The sequence below is a fragment of the Xenopus laevis genome, chromosome 7S (genome assembly GCF_017654675.1).
Source record: "Xenopus laevis strain J_2021 chromosome 7S, Xenopus_laevis_v10.1, whole genome shotgun sequence".
In the NCBI taxonomy this organism is placed as follows: domain Eukaryota; kingdom Metazoa; phylum Chordata; class Amphibia; order Anura; family Pipidae; genus Xenopus; species Xenopus laevis.
Genome location: NC_054384.1, coordinates 52,375,943 through 52,399,534, shown reverse-complemented (window position 1 = coordinate 52,399,534; position 23,592 = coordinate 52,375,943). Strand labels below are relative to the sequence as shown.

Below are 23,592 nucleotides of genomic sequence, written 5' to 3'. Positions count from 1 at the left end.
ACATCAATTACTAGAGATAAACTTCTATGAAATTAAACTTGTCATAAATAGATTACATTTGTACAAATGGAGAAGGAGAAAGTGGACTGATTTTTTACTAAATTGCAAGCAACCTCCACACTTCCATGAGTATGGAGGTTAGTAGAGTTAGTAGTTGTGTTGATACAAGAGCTTTCTATTGGCACTCCATCCATGATTGCCATGTTTTTTCTAAATGTTTGTCCATTACTATGCTAGTTTTTCATTATGTAAGATCCAACCCATTGATATTCCTACAGGTAAAGTTCAACCCCTAAAACACTAATCTATTTTGGCTGGCATCAGATACCATAGTAAGACAAATATATAGCTAGATTATATAAGGATAGTATTAATTGAACTTTTCCTAAAAGTATCCCATATGTATTAGAGTCTTCCTTATCTAGCGCTTTTTCATACTCCCAATTCCCAATCCTTGATTTATCCCATATCTCCTAAATGAGCTTGTGTTTCTATAGAAAAGAGATTGCTCCACTGAAAGCTAATGTTTCCGTAAACTAGGACTTCTTTGTGATTTTATTTCTGTAATAAATCCGACTTGCATGGGTATTTGGGTTTATGTACTTTCAAAAAAACAAATTGCCAATAGAAAAAAAAATACCAGCTCAATTTTTTTGTAAATCTGCCTTTATTAGTCAAGAACCATAACCCACAGAACTTGAAAGAATTGTGATTGACTGGTATAATTTAATATGGTAAGGAGAGAGAGTACAGACTGCTAAATCTGTCTTTGGTGTCACTTTGTATGTATTTTATTTTGGTAATCCTGATCGCACCCCTCTTAAAAAGGTTTGGGAGTTTTGATTCCTGTAAGTGACTAATATCTGCTTCTAATAATTTATACAATATAAAAGCTTTTTATCAAGGGTAAATTTAAAACCTATAAGCATAAATCCTCTTCAATATGAAGGCTGGGCATAGTCGAGAGCCAGGAAGTACACTTTAAACCTAATGACCTGTGTCATTTAGTTATAATTGTTTAATTAAATGAACTTTTCAAAGCTTTTAAGGTAACCTAACAAACAAAAGACTAATACTGTATCCTTTTTTTTTTAGGGTAATTAACAAGAGAACATTAGTATAAATAATGTTACAGAAGATAGAATTGTAGACTGTCTCCTGCAGAATTGTTAATTTAAGATAGGACTCGGCTAATCCATTTAGCTTTAAGAACTTTAAATTACTTAGGTCCAGAGTTTGTCACAAGTCTACAGTTCTGTATCAATGGCTCCGCCTTACCTCTTTAATGTATTTGTGTGGCAGCTACCTTTAGCTGGCCATAGACTCGAAGATCCGATCGTAGGAATCATCGTACTATCAGACTTTCCCATCTCCTGACCTGCCACTAACCATTCTGATCAAATAAAGTACAAAAGAACAGATCAGCCGATGTTCTGCCCCTGACAGCAATCGTACAAAAGTTATGTCCGACCAAAGCTAGTGACAGTCTCCCTCTGAAAATCGTACGATCGGCAATACATGCAGAGATATTATCGGCAGCCAACAGAAATCTTTTACCCTGTCCAATCGACCAAACGACCGATCTTTGCCGGACGAAAAATGTCGGGACTCTCCACACACAGTCCGAAAATCGTTTGAATCCTCGATTCGTACGATCAGATCTTTACGTCTATGACCAGCTTTAGTCCGCCTACCTCAAGGCAAGGTAAAAGGAATAGTTCCACATTGAAACACTGACAGCTGTATCAGGAGCTGTGACAAGCTGTAGGCTAAGTGGATGATAGAAATTTGATCACAGATAATGCAAGTCCAAGGTCTCCACTGCGGCAATATTGACCTGCAGTCATAGCCCACATTTCAACCTCTGTTGCTTTCTGTTGTAGGCTCAGCACCAACCATTGATAGCATGAAAATAATGAGAGAAAAGGAAAGGAAGGAAGAGAACATAAAGAGCAAATAATCTTGGGGCCATATTTTTGATATGATGTTATGCAACTTCAATTCATAATGGCAGATTATAAATATTGTTAATGGCAGGAGACTTGTCTGTTCTGTACCAGAGAGGAGAGACATGGAATGTCAGAGGTCTGTGAAGGGTGTGGGGTTTTTTGGCATCTATGCCAGGCCTATTTCTTGCAGGATATGTGCAAGTTGTGGAGTTGCAAAAAGGATCTTTACCTGTGTTTGTTATGTGCAGTCAGAGAATTATGTATCTTGGGGTGGTTCCCAGGACACTAGTTTGTAATGCCTTATGAATTCTATCACATTCCAGCCTCTCAGTGCACAAATCCCGGCACCAGTAGCATTAATATTGCTCAGGAAGCATCTAAAAGGTTGATCAAGGGCCATGGCCTCCTTCATTTGGGTTTGAAGGTATCAACAACAGTGGAGATACCATGCACTTAATTTTATGTGTTTTCAGTGACACAGATCTTGTAACTTTCCAGAGAAATCTGAAGAGATGGTGCACCATTTGCTAGTTCTTATTTTAACATAAATGTGATGAGTCTGTTTGGGAATCGTCTCCAGCCAAGACAACTCTTGGAAGATCATGAAAGTAAGTGCTCATGAGAGCATGGAGCCTAACAGGCTACACTTCTGGCTTCTGATGCTGAGTTATGCGTATGCAGTCTGTTTATGGTGCCATCAGTAGTGATCTCTAAGAAGCTTGTCTTACTGGTTTGGGAATGAGAATGCTGTAGCAAGGAACAACCTCAACATGCAGCCATATTTGATCGCACCTCATGTGCACCAGCCCAGTAAAAATATATATTTTTTAAACTGATGCACAATGTATGTTTCTGTTATTGTTATCTTTAAATTAATTTATGTTAAAAAAAAGTCAATAGTTCATCAGGTTTAACCTTTCCAGAGCATATATATGCATATACTTAAGCAGACTTATCACTACATTCATATATATATATATATATATATATATATATATATATATATATATATATATATATATATATATATATATATATATATATATATATATATATAGTTATATATACATACATATACTATGTCTTCCTATCCAAGGCAAAAACAGAATCTGCAATCTCACTCTATTAAAAAAAATTTGACCAAACTCCCAAACCCAAATTACCTTTGTAATTTAGCGATAATTATTCTAGAAAAAAAACTGTGCAAGAAACAGTTGTGAAAAAATTGTGCACAATTCCAATTGTACAACTTTTTTGATTGGACACGCGAATCATGGGACTTTATTGAGTTGAAAACTTCGTATACATTGGATTATCGAACGAAAACCAGCAAAAACAGGCCAAAACTATTGAGAATTGAGAAGGTAAAAAATATGTTCGAAGTGTTAAAGGGACCAACTGCCCCTGACTGCTACATGATTTAGATTTAGCTGGCGTATTTACCGATTCATATTTTTAGCAGCTTCAGAGCAAAATAAATCTTGAAAAAAAAATTTCCCCTCTAAAATCCACGTTTTTCCACTTTAAAAACTCAACCAGAAAAATGTGAGGTTTAATAAATAGGACTCATGGTGTCTTAGTAAAGACAATTATCACTATTGTCTATTTTGTAGCCATAACAATTAGCTGCTACTATAGCTCTGTGTGTCTAAAGGTGGCCATAGACAAAAAGATCCACTCGTTTGGGGACATTGCCAAACGAGCCGACCTTTCCCCGATATGCCACTAACGGGTATGGCTATATCGGAGGTAATCTGAACGTTTGGCCCTAAGGCCGAACGATCAGATTACGATGAGAGCGCAATGGGCTCCGGCGGTATTGGTCGGCACAATATCAAACCTGTCCGCTTGACCAAACGACCGATCTCCGCCGGACAAAAAATGTCGGGACTCTCCACACACGGTCCGAAAATCATACGAATACTCGATTAGTACGATAGGATCTTTGCGTCTATGGCCACCTTTAGAGTGGTGACACACATGGTTACTTGGGGAGATTAGTCACCCATCGACAATTCGCCTCTTCTGCGGTGACTAACCTCCCCAAAATGCCTTCTTACTGGCGGGATGGCCCTCGGATTGCTTCGTTTTTGCGAAGTTGCCCGAAGTTGCCTCACAATTAGTGATGGATAAATTTGTCCGGTTTAGCTTCGCCAAAATAGTGAAAAATTTGCGAAATGCATTGAAGTCAATGGGCGGCAAAATTATTTTGATGTGGGTCAAGTTTGACACCCACGACAATTTTTATATGTGCGCCTATTTTGTCCAAATGCATTAAAGTCAATGGGTGTCCGAATAATTTTGACATGCGACAATGTGCGACTTTTCTGACGCATGCCCAAATTTTTTTTGCCGCAGAGGATTTTTCGCTGCAGTTTTGCAAATTTATTTGCTGGTGGCAAAACGTGGAAATTTGTCTCAAATTCACGCCTGGTGAATTTATTCGCCAATCACTACTTGAGATTACTTTGGAAAACCGAAGCAATCCGAGTTCCATCCCGCTGGCAATCTACATTCTAGCTGGCGGGAAGGCATTTTCGGGGAGATTAGTCGGCCGAAGAAGAAGCGATTTGTCATTGGGTGACTAATCTCCCCAAGTAGCCACATGTGCCACCACCCTAAAGGCATTAACAAAATCTTCCATCACAACATCACCCAGTAGGTTCTCCACAACCTCACTGTCCTCACCCATTAGAGACATTTGAAAGCTCAGCTGCTCAAGTCTAAGGCTGGTGCCAGACGTGGCGATTCCGGGGAGATTAGTCACCCAGCGACAAATCTCCTCTTCTTCGGCCAACTAATCTCCTTAAAAATGCCTTCCAAGAATGTAAAGCGCCAGCAGGATGGCACTTGCCTTTCCGAAGTCGCATGAAATTTACTCACTAGGAAACTTTGGGCGACTTGGAAAACGAATCAAGTGACGATCCACCGGCGATTCACATTCTAGCTGGCAGGAAGGCATTGTCGCTGGGCAAGAAATCTCCCGAAATTGGAGCGTGTGCCACCACCTAAGGGTGGCTTTTGGTTATTTGTTTTGTTGTATGTGAAAAAGACCCTTGCTATCTGTCTATAATGCTCTCTAATGTAATTGTAAAAAGTAATCATGTCCCCACGCAAGTGCCTTTTCTCTAGGAAAACAACCCCAATCTCAATAGTCTTACTTTATAGTTTGTTTCATTCCTTTTACAAATTTGGCTAAATATGGTTGTATGAGTAACCGTAATGAAAATATGCAATTGATTATTAAAATGTGAAAAAAATACAGTACGTTTTATTAAAAGAGAAGGAAAGGTTAAAATTAAGTAAGCTGATCTCAGTCCTCTGAAACGCAGAAACGCAGCATGTCTTTCATTCTATTGTGTACACATGGGCTTCTGTATCAGACTTCCTGTTTTCAGCATAAACTTCGAGGGCTAGGGCTTGAGCATGCTCAGTCTGCTCCTCTCCCTTTCCCTCCTCCCCTCCCTGCTGTAATCTGAACCCAGAGCTATGAGTGAGCAGGGACAGACTCAGGCAGGAAGTGATGTCACAACATGCTAATATGGCAACTGCTATCCTCAGCGCCGATTCTGTCATATCTCATCTGCAATGCCGCCCCCCTCGCCGGCTTACCTGTCGGGAGGGGAGGCAGGAACACTAGTGCGGAGAAATAATACAGCTGAATTTCTGGTTTAAAAAATGGAAATTCGGCTCTTTAAGGTGCAGGATCGGCTTTTTGCCGCCCCTGGAAACCTCTCTGGCGGAGCGCCCTGGCTATCCTTGACAAACAGCTGTTTACTCAGGTATGGTAAAGCATTCTGCAGAATAAATATAGTGTTATAGCTTGCACTATTGTGGTGAATCTATTGGCAAAATGCTTCAGTAGCTTTCCTTCTCCTTTAAGGAGTAAAATTTAAAATCTGTTGATCAGCTCCAATCTATGTTCACAATCCAAAAATCTGGCCATAACAATTATAGCATCACATTGCAAAGCTCTGCTTTGAGTTGCCTGCAAGATGAAACCACCCATTGAAGAAGATAAAGATTATTAATTAGGCCTGATTTCAGTTGTTGCAGGTAACAGGTTTCCAAAAGATACACTAATATTAATGACATGATGTTATAGTACCATAGTGACAAGTTGAAAAATGCCCCTCAAAAATAGAGGCATTGAGCTTCTATGGCTTCAGACAGTGGCATAACTACCTATACTACACACCACTGATACCGCTGCGGAGCGCCGTTCAAAGCAATGTCGGAGTCTGGCGAGTTAATATCAAATTACTGGCTTTATTAAGCGCATTAAAATTGTTAGGGAGGGGGGTTTACATCTAACGCGTTTCGTGTCAGTAAACCTGACACTTCATCACTTCATCCGCAGCGGTATCAGTGGTGTGTAGTTGAAGCCGGCTAGAAGGAGCCGATCTATCGCGAGAGCAGCGGCTTAGCAGGAGTTGGCGTACAAGGGAAGCGCTCCGCCATTAGCCACATCGTATTTTCGATTGTAACTACCTATACAGCAGACAACACAACCACAGGGTTCCTGACTCGCTGGGGGGGGGTGCTTTGGATTTGAGTGTGCTGTTCAAGGTACACTACTGAGTAAAGAATTTTTTTTTCCTCTGGCATACAGTTTGTTGCTTAAACTGAAAAAGACAATCTTAGTTAATATTCTTTGCGTTTCTTGCTGTGAAACAATTTAGCAGAATCTTCTTTGACATATCTAAAGGAAAATTTACTTCTGCTACATTGTTTCAAAAGTTGGCAGAAGAGTTCAGAAAGGAATAAACAAATGCTGCTTTTAAAAACAATATAATTTGCAGATAGCTTTAATTCCATTGAAAGGTTGTAATATATGTATATTGGAATGTTACTTAGAATTACATTTTCTTTAATGGTGTAGGCTGAGCATAATCATAGGCTGAGAATCAGCACCTATTTTCCCCTTAATGTATTTATATGCCAAATGAGGAAGGATTATATCAGTGATCCCCAACCAGTAGCTCCTGAGCAACATGTTGCTCTCCAATCCCTTGGATGTTGCTCCCAGTGGGCCTATAAGCAGGTGCTTATTTTTGCATTCCAGGCTTGGAAGCAAGTTTTGATTGCATAAAAACTAAGTATAGTGCCAAGTAGAGCCTTCTGTAGACTGCCAGTCCACATAGGGGCTGCCAAATAACCAATCACAGCCCTTATTTGGCACCCCAAGGGACTTTTTCATGCTTGTGTTGCGCCCCAACTCTTTTTACAGTTGAATGTGGCTCATGGGTAAAAAAAGTTTGGGGACCCCTGGATTATATTCATAATGTAAATCTGCTAGGTTTTTGTTGTGTTCTGTACCATAGTTCACTAGACACAGTCTGCACCTGTCTTTCATATGTTTCAGGCATCTGGAATTTATTACCATGTCATACCAGCTTAAATTACTTAATTTTGTTAATATTTAATTTCCTTATCAAGCAGTCAAGGAGTTATGGTGGCTGCTGGGACATCCCAAACTCCTCTCAGCGCTGCGATAGTTGATAGGACAAATCTAAGAGGAGTTTGAGATGTCCATGAACGCGCCCTTGCTTTGTTACTACGAGGAACACGTTTATAGGTCACATTGTGGCACTTTGGGAATTCCGTGTGCCTGTGCAGGAGTCGTCTATGTGCTGCCTCCTCTGTCAGGGAGCCGGCCATTTGGGAAGAGAGTTGCAAATGAGGAAGGACAGCCCCTCTAAGAGCGCCACACGCATACAGCTGCTCCAGCTCCAAGTGTTTGTCGTGTGTTTCCTTAAGTCCATGCTGCTCGCACATTCACTTCACATGTAGCTCTGAGGAAGCTCCATTGAGAGAGGGAAGAGAAGGGAAAGGGGCTGGCACACTGACTGATCTTTCACCTGCCCTCTAACCAGCTGGGAAGGCCGGCGGAAGGCGTTACTGTCTCAGCTCTGCCAATCGCAATCCGCTCCGCTTCCTGAGCTCCCACAGTCACATACAGTGACATCAGTCAAACAACTTGTGATCCGGGAAGCAAATCAGCTGAAATTAGATATTAATTAAGTATTATGAAAGTTGACTATTTAAGTGAATACGACTTTGGACTGTGTGACTATGGTGAGTATCCGGCACCTGCCGACCATTCTTCTTCCTTTTCTCAGGCACATTGAGTAAGCTGCTACTTTCCTGTCCAGTTAACTGACTCGCCTTCGCTTCTGTGCTAGATGGGCTTGTGTGCGCTGCTACTTTGCCTATTGCTGAGCATGGAGCAGCAGTCGTGTGCCTGTGGTGATTCGCTCTGGCTGCTGTTGCGGAAAGTTTCCCGTAGCGCCGGGCGCATAGAGGGCTGACAGTGTCCGAGAACCTGTTCGCTTCCACTGTGTCACTTTGGTGTTTATAATTTATGCAAGGGTTACACTCATAGTACAAAGAAGGGATAGTAGAGATCGGGATTTTCTTTGACTAGAATATGTAGAGCTCAGTGCTTGGAACTCAATAGGGCGGCACAAGCGGCCACACGCTGTTCGCCCATCTAATGGCAGTGAGAGCGCGCGCGGGTTGGCACTTGTGGGGTTACAGCCCCATCTCCGGGAGCCCAGAATCGGCATTTCATTCCCTCCGCTCCCAGAGCAACAAGGAAGTTGTGCGGGTTATTCGATGGGCAGCAAATGGGGATCTGCCGCTGGAAGGGGCAGACCAGGGAGTTGTTCTGTACATTAGTTATTCTGCTTTTCCCTATAAGAGTCTGTGTAAGCCAAAAGGAATTTCATTAATTTTGGACAAGGCAGTGGCTGTTGAAAATAAGCAATCATTATAATGTAATGATTCGCTGGGAGGATCCCTTTTTTGAAGTTTTGCTATCGAGCTCTTTGTTTCTCCGGTACCGACTCCTACCTGACAATTGGGCACGCGATGGGGGGGGGGGGGCAGGTGCGCCGAGGGACCACGTTATTGTTGCAGATATGGCAGCGGGGAGGAATAATAATAATACGGCAGGGAGGTGGGTGGCAGTTGAACCTTGAGGCATTGTCCTGAAAGACCGTTGCTCTCCTGTCTGTTTACAGCACATATGCTGAAGGGTTTCCGTGGTGACAGGCAAGCACACCCAAGAGATGATCCTATTTCAGCTTCAAAGGAAAAATGTAAAATACCCACTTACTTTACTTTGGTCCCAAGCACTGCATCTGCTCTCCTTGGCTACTGACACTTTTGTCATTTTGTTAAAGGAGCTCCGTGTTTATCTCACATTATTCTCAACGTATTGTGCAAACGTGAAAGTTCAGTGCTTTTTAGTTTGGTGTAAAGCTGTGCTGAGAAATGTGGCGTCGGTGTTTGATTACAGCCCTTACCAATGCCCCAACCAAACTGTTTTGCTCTAACCAAAAGTTTTAGTTGTTGCTTTGTGTAGAGGGGTCTTTCGCTGTCAAAACTATTGATAATTGAGAGCTTAATGTGAAGTGTTCAATATATCTGGAACAACTATTCAAATCTAAAGAACCATAATATATGCACATATGTTTTGTGTAATACCATTAATGCATTTTAGGGTCATTCTAGAGATATTCGGTAAACATTTTTTGAATACATGGCTGTTCACCCTTAAGGCTCACAGGTGTGTGTGTGTTTGATAGTTTGGGAGGGGGCAACATAATGTGGCAACAGGTGGAACTGAACAGTTTAGAGACATCTCCTTACTTTATTTATTTAGCTGCCTAGCCCTTCCCATATAAACTGCTCTTAAATATCACACTTCAGAAAGGTTTCAATGAAAGAAATGAAACGTGCATCTTATTCTCTAATGTTAAAGTGTAAGTGTAGAATTTCCAGTATGGTCCCTGAGTTTTTCTTACGCATATAGATTTCTTTTCTTAGCTTTTTCACCATATAATATTAACCAGTCTGAATTGTGAAAAATGTAGAGTATCAATAATCTTGGATTGTATATATTTGTCATTGTATTTTCATATTTACTTCCATACAACCTTGAAGGGCTTGAATTGTTGAATCTCCAAAAAGTCTCACATTTAAAAGGTTGCGATGCTTTGGGCCCACGGTTTTATAACCAGCATGCACTCAAGTGTCCCATGTTTCCTTTTCCATTAGCTCACTGAATACATTTTCACTACATCATTGTCAGCAATATAAGATGTCACTGCCGTCCCTAACTCACCAGGCCCCAAGATGACAGCAAATTTACATTTTTTAATTAAACAAGTGCTTGTTTTGTGTGTGTGTGTGTTTTTTCCTTCTAATAGGGAAGGGTTATGCAAATTAAATGGTTGTGTATCAAAGATTAACAGAATTTGGAAATAAATTTTGCAAGCACTGCCACATAAAAGCAATGTGGCTTCATTACAGTAGACTCTTCTAATCTGATTTCTCCAGGGAATGGGAGGAGTCTGATACAAAACGTATATTGTGGTCAGAGAATTGATTATTGTACGTCATATTTCTTATGCTGTTTTACAAAACATTTACAGAACATTTAACTATATTCCTCAGCATATATGCATGCAATGTTGCATATTATACCTGATGCACATAGAAATGTGCTACACCTTGTACGGCAGTAAAATGGTCAGATGGAACATAGTGTATTTGGATGTCTACGTGAATTGGCTTATGCTGTTTGTGTGCAGCCATTTCTTCATTTGGGAGGAGCTGCAATGTGCAACTTTGAACTGTCCAGAATAAAAAAGCATACTTTGAATAGTGTATGTTATGTGTATGTTATGTGCATTCTATGTGATGAATTGGACCATTCTTTCTTTACATAGCAGCTTATCAAAACAGTATGGATGTGTAATCAAATGATAGGACTTTCTGGGTCCATTTTTATTGATATGTGTTAGAAATAAGGCCTTAGTATTTTTATATAGTTACTTGTACTTCTGTAATAGTGTTCTATTTTACAGGGCCAGATTTACTAAGCAGCCTTAAAAAACAACCACTTATTTAGCATTTAAAATTCTGAGTTATCAACTTTGGGAAAGTAATTCCCAATTTACTGAAATTGTTGGTTGCAAATTACATTTTACATTTTTTTGTGATAACTCCAAAATCTAATGCTAGTTCAGACCTGGCCTTATAGCAAAAAAAAAGTGAAACCATTTCTGCCAGTCAGAACATTTTCATAAATAGGGAAACACTGGCTTCAGCATTCCCCAATTAAATATTGCATAAATCAGCCCCTTATTTTTCATGTTTTAAATGTTAGTATCCACAAGGCATTCTAAATTCCAGAGCTAGCAACAGTTAAATCTATGTTATTAGCACTGCAAATATAAACTGATACAAAGCTTCCTGTTTTTATTAGCAAACAGGTCCCTGTTTTGAAGCAAAATTCTTCCCTAAAATATTGTTCTTTAGTGAATATGGCACAAGATGTTTTAACCCTATCAATCCATGGCAGCTATAGCCAGCAGCACATGATTTGGGACAACATGCTTCCTCGTTGCATTATACTGAACCTGGAATTAAAGAATATATGGTGCAGGACAGTTACACATGTATTCATTTTTCTACTTATATAAATATTTATTCAATTGTTTTGGTCCCTGTGGGATCAAATGTTTTCTACATTTTTCTTACTCATATAACTCCTTCACTAGTAGTAGATTGCATTGCAGGCAAGGGCCCATAATTTGTCTAGCACCTAGGACGTGTCAGTTATTATCTCTGTGATAATAAGTCCTAGTTCACAGAAGTTTTTGGTACAATTAGTGCTTAGGGAAAAAATTACCTCCATAAATGATATTGCTTAATTCATTAAATTTATAAAAACTGGCGATGGTGTTATACTGTATGGGGGGAAATGGTTCCATTTAAAGAGTCTTTCAAGTTCAATCCCTCATGTTCCTCCTGTTTATAAAATGATAAAAATAGCATTATGAAATGTGAAAATACTGACCTGTATTATTTCATTAATATTTCTGCTGTCTTTTGCAGAATAACTACACGGTTCTTTAATTTAACATTGTTTCAAATCATACCAATGGCTACATTATTAAGTACTATTATTAGGGGATAAGCTAACTCTGAAGAACTAGCCACTGGCTATGCTGTATATGACAAATAAAACACCACAAAATAGTTTTTAAATAAGATATCTAGTGTTTTGCCTTACTGGCCATACCCACATATACTATACAAAGGCCACATTAGGTACTGCACCCCATAATAAATAGGGTGGCAGACAGCAATCTAAAAACTATCAGTGCATGTACCTCTGGACATTAAAAACCTGGACTTCAAATAGTACTACTCCCAGCAATGAAAGCTGAACCATAAGCAATTGCCTGACTATATTTCTTTGCTTGTGCTATCAAGCTGTCATGTCTTTGGTTTGGACTTAGCAATAGCTAGTGCCATGATCATTGTCCTTTACAGTCAATAAGGAAACAGTTTTTTTCCTGTACTGAAAGCATTTTATCTACTTTGCTGTTTGATACTAACCAAACTATTTAAGTTATATCAACCAAGACCACACCCATTAAATTAAATAATAATATCCATATATGCACACACAGTCATACATAAATATATACCAATTATTCCTGCTGTTGTTGTTTTGTGTGTGTTTGTCTAGTATTAACCAATAGGAGTAGTGAAGCAAATAATTTCCTGTTTTTCCTGTTATCAGTTAGCAAAAATATCAGTTGGCAATTTTCTTTCACTAAACCATGTTGATAAGAGCTGAGCAAATAAAATGAGTAAAAATGTACCAACCTGTGTTAAAACAAAAGATAGTAATAGTAGGTGTATAAGCTGCTTATAAACATTCTGAGCTATATATATTGTTTTGTTGCATGGTTTAACTGTTATGAATATTGTTAAAAAGGTGTATGTCAGTGTTTTTATTTGTTGCTTGGATTTCAACACATATACTTATAATACTAGTAATACAACATGTATATTTCTGGATTAAAATACACATTGTAAAGCATATACACATATACCTAGTAATACAACATGTATACTTCTGGATTAAAATATACATTGTAAAGCAAAAACTAGGAACTAGGAAGTATGCATTCACATGGGAATTTCTGTAGATTTCATATTCATAGTTCTAATCTGAAGCAACCAAAACTCAGGAAAACTTTCTTGTAAAATCCCATATACATAGAGGTTACAAATATTTAAATGTATTATGTCAATGAAGCCAGTTTAAAAAGTACATTAATTGAACATAATCACTGATATTTAAAGTGTCTTGGGACAAATGGCAGATGCCCTTTTTACACAAACTTTTTAACTAGAGCTGCTTTGAATGGGAATAAGCAAAGGACCTCTGTTTTCTAAGAAGCATGTAAACATGTTAAATTGTAGCTGTTTGATTGTTGCAAGAATAGAGAAATGTATTTTATTTTAAGTAAATATGAAGAAATGTAAAAATGGATTGGATATCACCCTTTCTCATTTTATGATAACAGAAGCATTAGTGGATTCTATGGATTTGTATTACTCAGTTTGGGGAGGGAACAATCTCATGGAATAATTATTACAGAATACCAGCTGTCAATGGGTACTCATTGGCAGGGGAGAAGGGCTGACTTTGTTCTGTGACTTGAATTTAGAAAAAAAAGTGACACTTGATCAGCCCTAGATGACTGGAAGACACCTGTTTGCTGAGCTAAGTGAGTAGGGTACTTGTTAGATCAGGACTGTTTCTGAGGGAGGGGGCTCAGAATTTGTGTTATTCACAGCTTCTAACTAGCTGGAGGTCAAGCAGATTTATGACAGTGTAAAAAGTTCTTGGAGGGAACACAGCTAGTTTAATATATGTATTTGGTTCATGCCCATAGACTTTTCTATAAACGGGTGAAGCAGGAACAGAGCATATATTTTGGTAAATGTTTTAGGTATTAGAATCAGAGTGTATATTTTGAACATTTACACACTTGTGTGGTGTCAAAGTTGCCTTTACTTCTAACTTTCTCCCTCCTGCTAGGATGCAGAATCACAGTTATCAATTTGAGTGTCACTGGCAAAAGACTGTCCCATTGAACGTGAACACTTACCTTGAGATACAGAAGAATGTACAGATGATAATTTCTTGCTCTGTCTGTGCTCTGATACATTTGAAAATGCATTCTCAGCAGAACAGCTGCAAGACCAATATACTAAGAACCAAATTCACTAAAGAGACATGACCGTTACAGTTGTTTCATGTGTTTAATCGTGAGTCATCTCTTAAAATAATAATATTCTCACTTTACAGAATATTTGGTGTTATTGTTGCTTTGGTAGGAAATTACCATCATAAAGTAATAGCACCCTAATCACTAGGCCTGGATCCACCCTAATCACTAGGCCTGGATAATTGGTAGTAACTTTTTCTAACTTACTGCTTCTGATACAGGTGCTAGCATTTATAATTTGCTTTATTGCAAAAATTAAGGTACCGTGGCTGCTGTACTTTTAACTGATTTTCAAATGCACCAGATTAACAGATTGAGTACATCTGTACATGCCATTAGGGCTCTAAGCGCATTTAAACGCACATCTACTGTATTCAATGCATGCAAAGCTTCAAAATGCAAAACATTTTCAAAATGTTCAGCTTGCATTTCAAGGTACAGTACTTATTTAATTCAGCTAAGAAAATATTGTATTTTTAAAAATACAAGGAATCTATGGGATATATATATATATATATATATATATATATATATATATATATATATATATATATATATATATATATATGTGTGCGTGTGTGTTTGTGTGTGTGTGTGTGTGTTGCTGCAGTTTGTCTTTGGTATCATTAATCAAATGACACTCAGACCACCTGTAAACAGTTGGGTGCCATGTTAGGTGACTTTTATTTCCATGTTACTAAAAGTTGATTCAATTACATTCCCCTTTGATACTTTTTTATCTTAGAAAGCGTAGAAATGGTAAATTAGTGGTTTATTGACTCTAGAGTAGATCTTTTCCTACCCCTCACAAGCAATATCAGATTGAGGTTGTATTACACTCAGGTGTAAAGGCTAGCCCTTCAGGGTTCTTTTGTCTCTGTTCGCGCCATAGCCCTATCATCTGTGGTGCACACATAACTTCAATTTATTTTGCAAGGGCAACCTGTTTAATCATTTCATTCTCCAGCGACTGTGTATTCGTTTGGTTTCCATGGATACAGGACCATTAAGTAGGAGCAAGCAATGAGACAGCGAAGTCAAACAGGTAATAAAAAAAATTAAGCCCATTTTAGGCCTAAAGAGCACATACAGAAAATGTGACAAATTGCAGAAGAAGGCAGAAGCAGTGTGGTTTTTAAGTCAATTTTTATATTCTTCCCTTTCCAAAGTTTTAACTTCACTTTGACACCAGCCCATTACTTCCTTACATATTGACTTTACTGATTCATTACCAATATAGAACATCAAACTTACTGTAATATTTGCCTCGCTAGGCACTAGAGCTCATGAATTTTCAAACCAACAAGAAAATATCTGCCCAACCAGATAATAATATATAGGTCTCATGCAGAAGCCACTGACATAGAAGTTAGTTAGTTGGCAGGTAATATCAGTTTATGTATGGTCAGCTAAAAATATAAGAGCCAGTCATATTTTAAGTTAAAATATGATGGGAAAGGATGTATTTATTTTGCTATTTGGTATAATCTGTGTTGGCAAACATTTAATGTAATGTCAGCTGAGTTTTCTATGGCCCAATTAGATTTTTTTAAGGGACAATGCCAGACCTGTCATTTTCCCTTTTTTGGTCCTGTACTTTGCTATGCTCAAGAGGAACTACTTGATGTGGTGAAAGTGGTGACATGTGGGATTTACCATATTTAAAAACCTGACAGGGGCAGAAAAAAGGGCTTGGCCTGATTGTGGGCAACATGTTTTCATTAAACAATAAGTGATTTCTTGCCAACCAGAAAGTGTTATACTTGAATTAGGTATCCACCGAAGGGTATCACTTGTTTGTTAAAAGGCATTGTTTTTAAAGCGATACTAACACATTCCTATAAAAATCATAGGAACGTGTCAGTATAAAGTAAATGCTGCACAAGGAATTGTTTCGTTCAAAGCCCCCTGCAAAGCTGCCCCCTGCAAAGCTGCCCCCGCAAACCTGTGTTCTCCCGACCCTCCGACACTGGTCTGGGGTCAGCACAGTCCTTCCAATCGCTCTGCCCCCAGCCCAGCGTCACTGAAGCAACCAGGAAGATCGTTAGCTGTGTGTGCGCGTCAGCAGCACACAGGTTTGCAGGGGCTGGGGGTGGCTTTGCGGGGGGGGGGCTTTGAGCGAAACGATTCCTTGTGCAGCATTTAGTTTATACTGACACGTTCCTATGATTTTTATAGGAACGTGTTAGTATCGCTTTAAGTTAACACTAACATAAAGTATTTTGAGTAGGGCTACAGATGTGGCAAACCGGGCTATTTTGAGTCCTTGAGTTACCACCTCAAGGGCCTGCCCCCGACTCCCTCCTGCCAACTTCAGGGCACCAGACTGCCCCCCTTGGCAACGGTCCCCAACCCTCTTCCATCCACCCCCTCCCCGTCCCGCGTGTGCCTAAAATTTTCTTCTATCAGTCAGGATGAGATTAGGGTATGACAGGCAGGTGGGAGTGGATCTGGGCTGGCATTGTTCCCCTTGGTTTTTTCCCGGGGTACCAGCCCAGTCCAATACTGACTTTAGAGTGGTTCGGCTGAATGCTAATAAAATATCTGCCTCCTTGATTGAACCAACCTAGATGAGTTGGCATCATAAAAAAGACACGTTTTTTATGCACAGCACAGCCAGACTCCAGACACAAGTGCATCTTAAATGTGTACTAAGGGGTTTGGGGCTAGCACTTTGGTCTCGGGGGTCTGTAAATGACCCGTATGGACTCCTAGAAAAGAGAAGCATAATTTTTAAGTTTTTTTTAAATATTACTTGTACCTTCCCACTTGCTGCAAACTGTACTATGACCTATGATGTAATTTACTAGTAGCAAGAGGCAGCGTCTGTCATTTGTCTGCATGCAAACAGGTGCCATATGGCTTTTTTTTCTTTGTTGAAGGTTTTTGTTAAAATTTTTCGGCAAAGTCACAAGACTATGTTTGGGATTGTATAGCTCTTTGCTGATTTAGGGGTGGGGAGTAACACTTTTTGTAACAGTTGCTTTCTTTATGTGTATGAGAAGAGCAACAGTTGTTCTGCAAAGTGAGAAATGTAGGAACAACTGTGGATTGTACCCATGTCAGTATAAGCTCAGTGAGGACATTTGGAGGATACAAATACAGACAGCTACTCTTTTGCCTTTTAGAGTAATAACAGTGACTCCTTAGCAGGGGCGCTCCACCAATGAGGTGAGTTGATCTACTCGCCTCAGGCGTCATTGCCCCCCTGGTTGCCAGGGGCAGCAAAAATGCCGGTCCTGGTAACTAAGTGCCGAATTTCCGGTTTTCGACATGGACCGCCCCTGCCCTCTCTGGCTCTCTAAAGGTGAGTGCCGTGGGGAGGGACGGGGGGCGGCAAAAGAAGGCCACCTCAGGCGGCATAATGGCTAGAATCACCCTGCTCCTTAGTATGAAACAATGTGCATGTAGTTAATACTGGGACTTATGGCCAGTCTTCTATACATCTGCATTGTAAAAGTATATAAAATATATATAGTGAATAAAGTACCCCCTCTTGTAAAATATAAGGATATTATAAGTTACCGAGGAGTTTCATGACCATATAAAAACACGAGGCCGAAGGCCGAGTGTTTTTATACAGGTCATGGAACTCGGAGGTAACTTCTAATATCCTCATATTTTTCAACTGGGGGTACTTTATTTATTATAATACACAAGTATCAGTGAGTCATGTGACAGAAATGACATCAGAACTCACCGTTTATAACTGATGACATCAGAACTCACCGTTTATAAGGATATCATTTACAGGATATTCATGGCTTTTGTGTATTATAGATAGATATACACACACATTAAGGTAGTTAAGTGATAAAATACAGTAGCTTTGTCCAGGTGCAGTAAACCATAGCAATAAATTAGCAGGTAGCAGCCACCTGTTTAACAGGAAAATCAGATTGGTTGCTGAGGGTTACTGCACCAGGGCAATCTTAATGCCTTGTATTAGATTTGGGGTTACAGTATATAACTATAAACCACACCTCTCCACCCATTAAACTTGTGAGTAGAAAGCACCCTATCTGATGGAGAAGGATCAAAGTCAGAAAGACTTTCAGGCCAAAGCAGAGAAAACCACACTAAAGGGAATCCAAATCCTGGAGGAAGGGAGCATTGAATCTAATGCTGCTGGTGAAGGCCAATCCACTCTGGTCACGTGGTACAACATAAAGAATCATCAAAGGCACACTTGTAGCCCACCGAGGAAGTGGGGAAGTGACACTAAATGCGTCAAGCCATGCTCACCCCTGCCTGCATCATCTGTGTGTATTCATGCCATGATTTTAACTTTAGATCTCAATAAATTTGGACTTTTTATTAATACACTTGTTTAATGAATCTTGCAAAAAATGGTGGGCTACAAGTGTGCCTTTGATGAGACTTTCAGGCCAAAATGCTCAATGTTTTGGCATAGAGATACACCTGTCACCTCTCTGTGCAGTCCAGTACAGCACCTTTTATGGATCAGTGATGACAGGTAGAGAGGGGTCTTCTGTTAGCTACTGTTTTCTGCTGCATGGCAGCAGCAAACAAAATTACATATGCATAGCATAGCCTAGGACACAAGTCAAATGCACTGGGATTTCTTTCTAGTAAGTTTTACTTAAAGTAAATAAACCCCAGAAAGTAAGCCATTTGACAGTAGCCTTGAAAGTGGAAGTAAACTGTGCCTTGCTATTATAGATATTACATATAAGATAAGGGATTTTTAAATAATATGGATGACTATCCATTAAAACCGCTAAAAATCATGTAAACATTACAGTTACATAGTTACATAGTTAAATTGGGTTGAAAAAAGTCCATCAAGTTCAACCCCTCCAAATGAAAACCCAGCATCCATACACACACCCCTCTCTACTTTTAATTAAATTCTATATACCCATACCTATACTAACTATAGAGCTTAGTATCACAATAGCCTTTGATATTATGTCTGTCCAAAAAATCATCCAAGCCATTCTTAAAGGCATTAACTGAATCAGCCATCACAACATCACCCGGCAGTGCATTCCACAACCTCACTGTCCTGACTGTGAAGAACCCCCTACGTTGCTTCAAATGAAAGTTCTTTTCTCCTAGTCTAAAGGGGTGGCTTCTGGTACGGTGATCCACTTTATGGGTAAAAAGGTCCCCTGTTATTAAAAAAAACAGCATCAGTACTTTGCCATCAGCATGAATTTATGCTAGCTTTCATAACATCAAATACACATTACTCTTTTATTATTGTAGAGCAAATGCAAAACTCTCAAAACTAATATTTTCCATAGGACTCTATAAGACATGCCATACATTTATGCATACAGTATGTGTAGAAAAATATCATACTGGAAATGCATACACATAGCTCAGCTACACTGTAGGTTTTTTCTATATATCCATTTTATAAAGGAGCTCTGTACTAGACAGTGTACTGAGCAAGACATATACATATGTATATATGGGCCAGGCTAGGTAAGGAGTATAAGTTAGGCTAGCAGTGGCTAATCTTGCTAGCACATTTCTAAGCACTTGCTCTTTTTGGTAAAATGCCATTTAATGCTGATGGTTTTGGACATCTTCATCCAATCGATGAGAGAAAAAAATAACAGGCTTGTGAGTGTCAAACCATATTACCAGCCTGTGCTCTGTAGGGCGAGTTTGCTGGTTTGAGAGCCTTTCATTTTTAAGCAATCAGAGGCAGTGTATACAGAGCTGCTGTCTAGTTGACTAAATCCTCATTGCTTCATTACATCTAGTCATTGTAACTCCACTCAGAGTAACCTTTAACCATTACAAAATGTACAAGCACTTGTACAACATGTAACGATGTACTGTATTTGTGTCCCTTTGCATGTTAACTAGCACTAGTGTCTAAATTATTGATGGCTTCCAGCTATGCCATAAATACCCCAAGTATAACTTTACAGTCAGCAGTTACTATTTTTCATTCATGGCCCTACCACAGTACAAGGACCCTTCTAGCACTTCTTATACATAAGTAGCAGGATTAGGATCATGGACACTTGTGTTGCACTGGCCTTCCAGGAGTTTGTATGTGAACTGCATAGACAAGTTGTATATTGAAATGAAAAATTTAGGCTAATGGAGCTCAACCATTTCTAATTTTGTGATGGCAGGAGGATTTTGATTGAAAGTAATTAAGCAAGCTAGCTGTAAAATTAATTAAAGCAAAGGGGGGGGGAATTTTATTGGATTGGATAGCGATATAGCGGCTGTCAGATGGGGGACGCATGGGGGTGACCTGAATTCTATGCCCTCCCTCCTCCCACCCGGGACGTTTATGTCACTTTAATCTCCTTACAGCGGCTGGTGTGCATTTGTTTGAAATAATCAAGGAAATATGGTCAGAAATTGTCAGCTTTCAGATCTAATTTACCTGACAGCCTTACGCTAGCAAGACAAAATTTTTGTCTGTTTGTGATTGTGTGTGTGTGTTAGTGTAATAACTGTTCTGCCTGTGGCACTAATGTGTGTATATGTACACCGTTTTTTGTTTTATTGTGCATAGCGGACTTTACATAGCTGGGACAAGTGCATTATTGCATTATTGTCTGCTTCTAAATAAATCAGCGAATCCCTCTTATTAGGAGATTTTCACAGTATTCTGCTGATTCATAGAAATTATCTAGTATCCTCCTCCTTCTGCCTTCCCCATCATTTGTAACCAGCTTAGATTTAGTAAATATAGGATTAAAGAGGTGACTATAATGCCTGTTTCCAGATGGTTAACAACAGCTAAACCCACAAGCGCAGCCTACTTGCATCAGAGAGCAATTCTTTCTTCTGTAGATGTGTTCATGCTTTATTTCATCCAGTGGTATTAATGCTTTATTCTGACTGTTCCTGTGTCTGAGTGAATAAAGTACTTGTCTAGCATCCCATTAAACTGACACAGTCAAGAGAGCAAGATAAACCATTATTTTAAAAGTTAACGAAAGAACACTAGTGGTGTTTGTACTTGACATTGTAAAGTCTGCTTGATACAGCTTTCATATCAGGGATATGGCTAAAAAAGAATGGAATGGTAGCTTGAAAAAGGGACCGATGTCGGTCCTGAAACATTGCTAAGTGCCTGGGTCAGAGTCCGTATTTCAATGAAGGCTTTTAATAGAAGACTTTCCTTGCTAGGGTTGTCTGTTAACAGTATACTAAAAAAGCATGGAATAATGCAGTGCACCCTCTATCAAAAGGCAATGAAAAAAAAGTAGCCCCAAAACTCTTTGGCAAAAATCAGATCATAAGTTGCTTTTTCCCAGGTAAAAGTCACCAGTACTTCCATTGTTACGGTGGTTGTTTCTCCTTGGGGGGAAAATATGGACATTTTACCAAAGCTACACTAAAATATATATTTATTTGCCTTTTAAAAAGCATTATAATTATATTGACAGATGTGTATTTATTAGGGATGCACCGAATCCACTATTTGGGATTCAGCCGAATCCCCGAATCCTTGATGAAAGATTTGGGCAAATACCGAACCAAATCCTAATTTGCATATGCAAATTAGGGGCAGGGAAGGAAAAAGTTGAAAATAAATCATATTTTTTGACGAAAAGTCGCATGATTTCCCTTCCCGCCCCTAATTTACATATGCAAATTAGGATTCGGATTCGGTTCGGCCAGTCACAAGGATTCGGCCGAATCCAAATCCTGCTGAAAAAGGCCGAATCCCGAACCAAATCCTGGATTCGGTGCATCCCTAATACTTATGCTTTAACATAAGCAGGTACACTATAGGGCTTATTTATCATTATGTAAAATAATTTAAGTTCGAAAAATGGTGTTAAAAGGGCAGTGATATAACAGATTTATAAACAGATTTATAAAGCTGTGTGTCTTTTCTTCTGATTGCCGGATTTTACACAGTTTTACTTTTACTTTAACCCTTTCAAGTCAGTGGGAAACCATTACTTTTTGGTTTAACCCTTTCAAGTCAGTGGGAAAAAACTGTAGGCAGCAAGTAAATTTATGCAGTGTTTTTACACAGAACTTTCAGCTGCTGCTTTTTCCTTCAGAAGCGTTACGCCAAAAAATTTATACAACATTTGATAACTGAGCCCTTTTTTTACAAGACGATGCCTGTCAATCAGATGGATTTGTGTGGTGTATTTCGTCGCCATTTTCTACACTACATGATAATTGGGCCCATATATTTTTTGTAAAAGAGTCTTCTTGTACAATTTTGTGATATATATTACAGTTGAGCTATAACAGTTTTTTAGTTCCTTTAAAATCGTCGTGTTTTACATAGTCATAAGCTATATTACTTATATTTGATATGGAATTCTCTGTAGACTTTAATGGTACAAATATAGTCTATGAAGTCAAGTGTATTCTTACTCTCATGTGTTAAAGGTGCTGTAAACCTTAAACTTAACTTCTAACAGTGGTAACAGGATTCAAGGATGTGGCTAGTTATGTGCAGGTCAGGATTTTGACTCGGTCTGTTGGCAGCTATTATCGGCCCGTGAATGGCCAGCTTTAGAATGGTTGAATCCATTCTTAATTTCATTCAAAGAGTACCCAGAACAGCAGTGTTCTTTTCTGCACAAAGTAAATAATTGAAAGTTCTGGACAGCCGGTAGCACTAAACTGACAACAATGTTTCATGTATTCCTCATATGTTTATATATACTTCAAAACCTTATCCATAAAGGATACAAATGCATGCACAATGTCAGTAACAATATTGAAAGCTGTTTTACATAATATTTCCAGACACATTAAAGTCACACTTTTTGACATGCACTATTTATCTCTGAGCCTGTAACATGTATGTCATATCCATCAGTTTTTTCCTACCAAATCAGCACCCTTTCTGCCTTTCATGCAGGTTCTTATTGTAGGATTCTTTCCCTGGCTCTGCTGCAGACATTTCCTGCCAGCACAGGGCACTGGAAAATGCTAGGGCTGCCAAAAACCTAGTGTGTGCTACAGCTCCCCAAACATCCCTTTATTTTTATTGTTCTGTTAATTACTGTTTAAACTTTAATAAGTCACTTGATCATAAGGGGAACACTAGTGATGAGATCTGTGCAAACAGAGTACTCAGATGGGCCCAGTTAAATCAGTTTTTCTTTCTCTTTTGTGGGAATGTTTGTTAAGGAAGGAAACCTGTTATTTTAGGGAATGAAACAGAAAACAAGAACTGTGACAGTTAAATTATCTATGTGGGATGTGAAGCAGATGCTTGAAAAGCTCTATACTTCTGAAGCTATTGTATGACACATGCTTTGTTCCAGCAAAGAAAGTCAAAGGCAATTATAATGGGGAGCTAGATTAATACTCATAGTTATGTCCAGGGTTATGAAGTTATTTAAAGATATGTGGAGTCCAATGATGGGCAACCAGTAGCTCTTCAGTTGTTGCTGAACTACAATTCCAATGACTCATTGGCTTAGTTTACAAGCAATGGGATTTATGTAATAAAAGGCACTAACTTTGACCAGGGGTAGTAACCCATAGCAACCAATCAACCAATTTACTGGTCACATGTTAAAATGTAAACATTGGTTGCTATGGGTTACTGCTCCTGG

The 23,592-nt window shown here is 39.0% G+C and overlaps 1 protein-coding gene across 6 annotated transcripts in view; it reads left to right on the top strand.

Annotated features, from left to right (window-relative positions):
- Positions 1-23,592, top strand: part of casz1.S (castor zinc finger 1 S homeolog) — a 309,346-nt gene that overhangs the window by 228,596 nt on the left and 57,158 nt on the right. For 2 of the 6 annotated variants that reach the window (XM_018227627.2, XM_018227621.2), the window contains exon 1: positions 7,580-8,027. The exons of 3 other annotated variants lie outside the window; for them this stretch is intronic. In XM_018227627.2, coding sequence (XP_018083116.1) covers positions 7,979-8,027 — 49 coding nt within the window. In that variant the 5' untranslated portion in view covers positions 7,580-7,978. Of the gene's footprint in view, positions 1-7,578; positions 8,028-23,592 lie in introns of those variants that run through there. One more of the 6 variants, XM_041571249.1, reaches the window with a different exon arrangement.